Source organism: Tupaia chinensis, unplaced genomic scaffold, assembly GCF_000334495.1.
Source record: "Tupaia chinensis unplaced genomic scaffold, TupChi_1.0 Scaffold000294_5, whole genome shotgun sequence".
Classification (NCBI taxonomy): domain Eukaryota; kingdom Metazoa; phylum Chordata; class Mammalia; order Scandentia; family Tupaiidae; genus Tupaia; species Tupaia belangeri.
The window spans coordinates 2,948,393-2,955,902 of record NW_006159782.1 but is presented as its reverse complement, the minus strand read 5'-3'; the positions used below and the strand labels follow the sequence as shown (position 1 = coordinate 2,955,902).

General features: G+C 52.5%; 1 protein-coding gene across 1 annotated transcript in view; it reads left to right on the top strand.

Moving 5' to 3' along the window:
* Positions 1-7,510, top strand: part of SACK1F (scaffolding CK1 anchoring protein F) — a gene marked incomplete at its 5' end in the record, with an annotated part of 36,735 nt that continues 29,225 nt past the window's right edge. Inside the window, 1 exon segment of the mRNA XM_014588701.2 lies at positions 1-334. Within this exon segment, the coding sequence (XP_014444187.1) occupies positions 1-334 (334 nt within the window).

Below are 7,510 nucleotides of genomic sequence, written 5' to 3'. Positions count from 1 at the left end.
GGAGCAGCTGCGGGATTTCCTGTCCAGCCGGGAGCGCCAGGCCCTGCGCGCCGCCTGGAGCCCCTACGAGGACCCCGCCCCCGCCGCCCCAGCCCGGGGCAAGGGCAAGGCCAAGGCCAAGGCCGCCGAGCCTGCCCCCGCCGAGCCCAGCGAGTCCCTGGCCTACTGGCCCGAGCTCTCCGACACCGAGGTGCCCCCGCTGGACCTAGGCTGGACGGACAGCGGCTTCTACCGCGGCGTGAGCCGTGTCACCCTCTTCACCCACCCCCCCAAGGAGGAGAAGGCTCCGCACCTCAAGCAGGTGGTCAGGCAGATGATCCAACAGGCCCAGAAGGTAGGCCCGGCCGAGGGACTCCGCCCTGGCCCCTGGGACCAGACCCTACTTCCCAGGGAGGGCCTTGGGGCAGGCGCCCTGACCATCCTCCAGTAAATGGGCCTGAACCCGTCCTCACCTAGTGGGGCTGTGGTGAGGCCTCTGGAGAGGATGGATGGGACCCACGTGGCAAATTACAAGGTGCTGGACAGGTGTCAGTAATCTATATTGGAGTACTCAGAGGTACTAGCTTTGCTCTGTGTTCCTGCTCGGCTGTCCTGGCCCTCTCCCTAGGCAAGTGGCAGTGAGTCCCTGTGGTCCACTGGACCCCCCAAGGTCTTAATATAACACATGTCTTGGCCAGGGTTGTATAAAACACATGCCTGGCCACTTTCCCATTTGATCTTCAAAATAACCTCAGAAAGTAGGAGGTGTGACCTGCCCTCTAGGGCATGCTTCTGAAGTGCTGGCCTGGCCCTCTCTCACACCCCTCAGGGGCCCAGTGCTGGAGCCCAAGCAGCTTGGAATGAGTAAGAGAGTGTATTTTGATCACCTGCTATGTGCTAGGCACGACACTGGGCACTTGGGTAAGGCAGGTCAGGGTTGGGTGGCTCTGGAGAAAGCCCTTGCTTAGTACTTCGCTCTGCTTGGGAGTTGAAAGGGGAACAGGCGGAAGACTTCAATCTTTACTTCCTGCCTCCTGGTAGGAGTCCCTGGGTAGAGTTTCCAGATAAAATATAGGACACCCCGTTCAATTTAAACCTCACATCAATAACAAATAACTTTTCAGGATTATTTTATTCCAAATATTGCATAGGACATTCTGAAAAGTTATTGTTACCTAAAATTCAGATTTAATGGGATGTCCTATTTTGGGGGTTTTTGTTTGTTTGTTTGTCTGTCTGTCTGCTTTAGATGTTGTCTTAGGGCACATATTCTTGCTGGAGAGACAGAGAGAGGGAGAAGAGAGACAGAGAGAGAAAGTGAGAAATTACCCTCTAGGAGGAATGGCCATGCCACGATCTCTTCTTCATTCTCCTCTTGGGATTTTGGGCACATATGTACCACCTGATGTGATTTTTCAAGCTGGCTGGGCATGATTTTCAAGCTGCAGGGTCCAGGACTTGAATCATGGTTGGCCACGTGGGAATCCAGAGCCTTAACGTTCATGCCACTTGCTGGCCCCTGGACATTCTGTATTTTTACTCGCTAAGTCTGATTCCTCTACCCCGAGGTTAGTTAATACAGACTACACAGCAACTCCTGAGTGTGATTAAAATTGTTTCCCCTGCAGGTTGAACAGGGCTGAAGAGGGAAAAGTAAGCTAGAAAGACCAATGGCAGGCTCCTCTTCCTGGGAGGGTGATCTTGGTAGCTGGCTAGCTGGGGTCGCTGAGAAAGAGTTAAATTTTCCCTGTCCCTGATTCTACCTCCGTAAATAATTTCTCTTTGTCTGACTTAGCTTTCTTTGTTTATTGCATTCTGCAGAGGAAAAGGGCAATCCTGAGCAGGGAGGAGGGGAGAGGGGAGTGGGCGGCCATGCTGAGCAGCAGGCTGGGGTCAGGAGTCAGGTCTCCTGAAGTAATACTAACAAAGCCTCCATTTATTTAGCACTTACTGTGTGCCAGCCCCAGGCTCAGAATGATTTACCTGCATTTTCTCATTCATTTTTCACAACAGGATGAGATAGGTATTCTCCTTATTTCTGGAGGAAAAGAAATCAGGATTGAGGACAGTTCAGTTACTTGTCTAAGGTCACATGGCTAGTTGGTGACCGAGCCAAAATCCAAACACCAAAGTCCTCGCTCTTAACTACTGTGCTACCCTGCCCCACTGTCTGCGGTAACGATGCAGTAGGCTTAAGCAAGGAGTTTGAGGGGAGCAAGCCTAGTTACAATTTCGGGGTCCAGGTTGTGTACCCCTGTGATAAGAGAGTGACAGGACCTCCCTCTCTGAGAGAGGTTTCGGAGTTGGAGAAGTAAACTGGAATGGGCAGTTTCTCAGAGACTCCAGCGCAGAAGTGAGAATTTTTTGCCCCTGGAAGAAAAGCAAAGAAAGAGGTTTGGTTGTCAGGAAAAAAGAGCCGTCACAGTGGGAGTTGAGTACTGTGTGGGCCTGGGGCTGGGGGTCTAAGGTGGGAGACCGCCCCCGGGAAGCAGCAGCTTCTGATCCTGTCTGTGCCACTGGGCTCCCTGACCCCTCTGCTAGTCCAGCTGGCAAGCCACCTTCCGTGGCCATTAAATTAGATCCTTCCTCCTTCCTTTCGCCCCGAGGGAGAGAGTTTCCTTTGTTCCAGTGAGTCTGGCTACAGTGAAGCCGGATGGGGCAGACTGAGGGATGGTTTATGTGTAGAGACTTGGGTCATTGGAGAAGGGAAGGCTTTGAATGACACTCTTGGAGTTTCTCCGTCAACTCAGCTAGTACCTGCTATTGGGTCATCGGAAAAGTCGTGATGCATTTTTGCATTAAAACAAACAAACAAAAAAAACCAGAAGAAATATGTCATGACTTTTCCAACAACCCAGTATTTCCAGCAGCAAAGACTTAGATAAGAGCATCAGCAGGGCCTCTACCTGCCTGAGTGTCGCTGTCAGGGGTCGGACTGCAACCACAGTGTGGTTGTGAGTACTTATGGACCCTGAGAGGAAGGTACCCAGCAGGCCTGGAGGTGGCATTTGTGGAAGGTAGGGGCATAGGCAAAGAGAGGAGGCTTCGAAGGTGCAGCAAGTAGCAGGAAGTATAGAGGAATGGGGGGGTCACTTCAAGTCCAAGGCAAATGCCTGAATGGTCTGATTAAAGAAAGTGTGAGCTGGGGAGGCCAGCCCCACTGCTGGGCAGGAGAAATGCCTCTGAGTTCTTAGCTCTGACCACCTGCCAGAGCCATTCGAATGGGGGACAACACTGGAAACTGTCCACTGACTGAGCCCTGCTTCTAGGATGAGAAAGTCTAAGTGGCATTTGAAGATGAGTGCTAAGGTAATGAAGTCCTAGGACTCACTGCAGGGAGGCAGAAAGACACGCACAGTCCAACCACATGCCAGAGAGTTCTGTATTTTATTTCTGTAATCCTCGGGATAGCCTTGTGAGGCGCCATTGGTTTTTGTTTGCGAGTGACAGAAACAAGGTTCAGCCCAAGTGGCTATGATGTGCTCACAGTCACAGGCCAGCAGGGGGTTCCAGCTCTGGTCCTCAGGGACATGGAGGAAGGAGCCTAATCAGGGGATACTTTGAATAGACGACTGGGGAACAGGGGCAGAGAGTGGTGGCCAGTGGGGAAACTACCCAGCAGAGGTAGAGCCTTGAAGACAGAGACCCCTCAGTCGAGGGGTCTGTTCTCTGGGCCCCGTTAATGGCAGAATGCCCTTCCCGCGCCATGCCAGGCAGCCAGCATTCACATAATCGGCTGTGTTTACTCATGGGGTGGGGTTTTTCTTGCTGCTTTTCCCCTTCTCCCTGGAGTGATCTGCTTATTTTAGTGTCATTCAATGATGTGTTTTGTTGTTTGAAACTGCAATGAAAAGGGTACCTTTAGGGACCTAGAAAAAAAGTTGAGGCTAGCAAAGAAGACCAGGGAAGCTGCTGGCACTTGCGCTGCTCAGGTCAGGGTGACCACCAGGGAGTGGGCTTGGCAGTTGCGGCAGACCGCGAATAGACCGGGAGATTCTTGGCTCTCACTTGCAAAGCCGAGCAAGAGGGCCAGACAACAGCAATCTGGGCAGATTGGCAACCTGGAAGGCTCCTGCATCCGTCTGGTCATGGGATAAATACCTGGAGGTCTACTGCGTGCTAAGCATTCTTTAGTAGAAAACAGACATATAAAACAAAGCTCTGCTCCTAAATAGCTTATAGTCTGCTAAACTGTCATTATAAGTTGGTATGACGCGTGCTCGACAGAGGGCGTGGCAGAAGGGGCACTAGCCCAGCCCCTCACTGAGTTAGGGAAGGCCCTTTGATGCTGAGGGCCTGCCTGAGGCATGTCTGAACATAGTAGGAAGGATGAAATGGCACCAAATCCTCTACCCCTCCTCGTGCCTAGGCTCCCTTGTGACTGGCAGCTTTGTTCCTGAGGCTGGTGAGTGGGTACATATATTGCCTAGTCCTTTAGGGACAGAGGAAGACGTACATCCCCACCCTCCCACTCCTGAAAGAGCCACCCTTGACTCCTGCATTTCTGGACCTCATAAGTGTGCCTGTTACCCAGCTAACCAGCTCTTCTGAGTTCACCACCTGCTCCCCCGGTTCCTTGAGCCCTGGTAACCACGTGTGGCAGAATGCTGTCTTCATCTCACAGAGCAGCGGTCTGAAGTCCAAAGGGTGAAATGACTTGTCTTGAGAACAAGGACAGAGGCATCACCCAGTACCCCAGGTCCTCGACCGGATCACCAATGACCCAAGAACATGGTGAACCCAGCCCAGGGGGAGAGGCTGCTGGGTAGGTTGCTCTTGTGAACCCGGAGCTGCTGGCACTTATGCCTGCTGTGGTTAGTGGGATAGACCTGCGAGTTGATGGGGAAAGGGGCGTGGGTTACCTGCTGCTCCCTTCCTCATCTCTGCAGCCTGCCTGTGTCCAGTGTGTCCCTTTTCCTTCAAGGCCTAGCTGAGTGGCCACCTCTTAAATTACATTGTATCAAATGTTCAATCTACAAGTTCCTGATGTTTGCTCTGGGAGAGCCTGTTTTATCCTCCCGGATGGGAGCTTTGGAAGAAAGAGATTATGTGATTCTTCTCAGCCTTGTTTTCAGGGCCCCAGCAGTGCCCCGACTGTCACAGGTGAACAGCTGATCTGTTTCAAGTGTTGGAAACTGGGCCGCACTGTAGCACAGTGGTTAAGTACTTTGCACAGAAAGCTTGATCCCACGTGGCCAAAAGCAGTTCAAATCCTAGCCCTTGGAGGCCTTTGCAAGCCTAAAATACTGACCAAGTGATGGGACCAGCAGTTAGCATAATGGTTATGTTGCTAGACTCCAATGTGGTCAACCGCGGTTCGAGTCCCAGACCCGGTGACTTAAACTCACGCCGGGCATGTGTGCGTGCATGCCCAAGATCCCGAGAGAATGGAAGAGAAGGGATTGCGGCGGCCATCCCCACTGGGGGGTGATTTCTCTCTCTGTGTCTCTCTCTGTCTGTCTGTCTGGTGAGCCCACACATCCTATAGCAAAAACTTCTCCAAAAAAAAAAGAACTGGCCAAGTGGAGAAATGGAAGACAAAAGGATTGTGATGTGACCAAGGTCCCACTGGCAGGAGGGACTTTCTCCCTCTCTTTCTGTGTGTGTGTGTGTGTGTGTGTGTGTGTGTTTGCGCCCTCTAGCAATTAAAAAATAATAATAATTGAAAACTGCCTTCTATTGGCCACCCATTCCTCTAGGGAGTCTAGGCGCTCCTTGAACACCCTTGGTAACAGTTTCTGGCTGCAGAGAATGCTCTGAACTGGGGAGGTGGGGGCAGGGAAATGGTGGGTCAGAGGATTCTGGGGCAGACTCCAGAGCAGGGGGCATGGATGGTCAAGGTTAGCGACGTTGGTTAGAGGTCTGGGCAGCTGCTGGGAGGGTGTAGTATGCAGCTGGAAAATACATGCCGAGAGCGTGGCAACGTGTCAGCGTCACCAGCTCACCTTGCCATGAGACGCAGTCTTGCAGATGGCAGCCTTTGCCTCCCGCATAGAGCCCACCCACTTTCCCATTGACCTCAGTCGACCTCTCGCCCCTCGACTGCTCCCAGTACTGTGCACCTTCTCCATACCAGATACTGTGCTGGCCGCTGAGGTGTGGGGATAATAATACATTTATTAGCCACCTCACTACCTTGTTTGAGGGCTTTCCCAATTCTTGACCTGCTCCTGATAGCTCTTTTTCCTTCCATCCTAGAGGGACAGTTGATTAGGGCTGTCTGAGCTACTTTTTAGAAGCCTGATTTAAATGTGTAGAGCAAGAGGAGGCCTCTCAGGCAGCCCAGGTCCCCACAGGCCCCACATACTGTCCCCTCTGCTAACTCTTCTACCCTCACACAGGGTTCTCCAGACTCCTTGTCCCTCTAAGGCTGGCAGCTAGCACCTCCGCGGCTCTGGGGATGCGCCTTTCTTAGCCCTTCTGGGATCTTGTCCCAGCTTGTCCAGGTATCCTGGCAGGCCCTGGCCTCTTTGGCTATTGGGTCTCTGAGTCTTTGTCTTTTATGCTCAATTACTAATCCTAGGAGCTAGAATTCCTGAGCAACTGAGACCCAGCTTCATGTCAAGGACAGGAGACAGGCTGTGGATTTGGACGGGCTTTGTTTCTGTCCTGACCTAGACGCTAACTGACTGTGTGCCTTTGGGCAAGTCACCTATCTCTCTGAGACTCCTCTCCAGGAATACCTGCATGTCTGGATGGTTTTATAAAACCAGGGAAAACCATGTGACAGCTGAGAATAGTAGAAAGTATCCTACAAATGTCCTGGAAGATAACAACTGCCTTCTCTGTCCTTTTGCAGAGCAGGGGAGGGAAGTATGGTCCAATTTCTTGCCAGGAAGCGAGGGGTGCCAACTCCCCACCTCTGTCCCGCCAGAGACTAGAGTGAGGAGGGCAGAGGCCCAGTGCAGGTGTTTCCTGCGTCCGTCTTAGAATGAGAACAGAGCGGCTGCCCACTGCCCATCTCCCCAGTCCTTGCCTTGATTTGTGGAGATGGTTGTTGAGGGGCTTTGCCTGCAGGAGGCTGTGGCATCTCACTCCTCAGTCCAGGCTCCTCTTTGGGGTCTGCCAGAGAAGGAGGTAAAACGAGAGGCTCAGAGACTCCCCTTTCCTGAGGGTGTTCCCTTTGCATGGTCATCCAGACAGCATGAATGGTGCACAGCCTGGCAGGAACCCCCAAGGTCTTCTATTTAGAAAACGAAAGCTTTCATTGGGAGAAGAGGCCCCAGTAGGTGGGTGGCGGGGGGAGGGTGATGTTGATGGCTAACCATGATGTAATCATGGCCTTGGGCTGTGCTTTCCTCTTTGGAGAAGAGGGAGGGGACACTCTTGGTCCCTGGAACTCTGAGGCTGGGTGTTTCCGAAGTTGGAAGTGGGGTGCGGGGCTGCAGTAGACTCCTTCATGCCTTCTCTTGGTTTCAGGATAGCAAAGCCAGGGCTGTTGGATGGAGACTTCACAAGGCCCACGGGAAGGAGTCAAGGCTGGGAGCCAGGAGCCTAGAGTCCTCACCCTTGCTCTGTCTGTCTCTTTCCC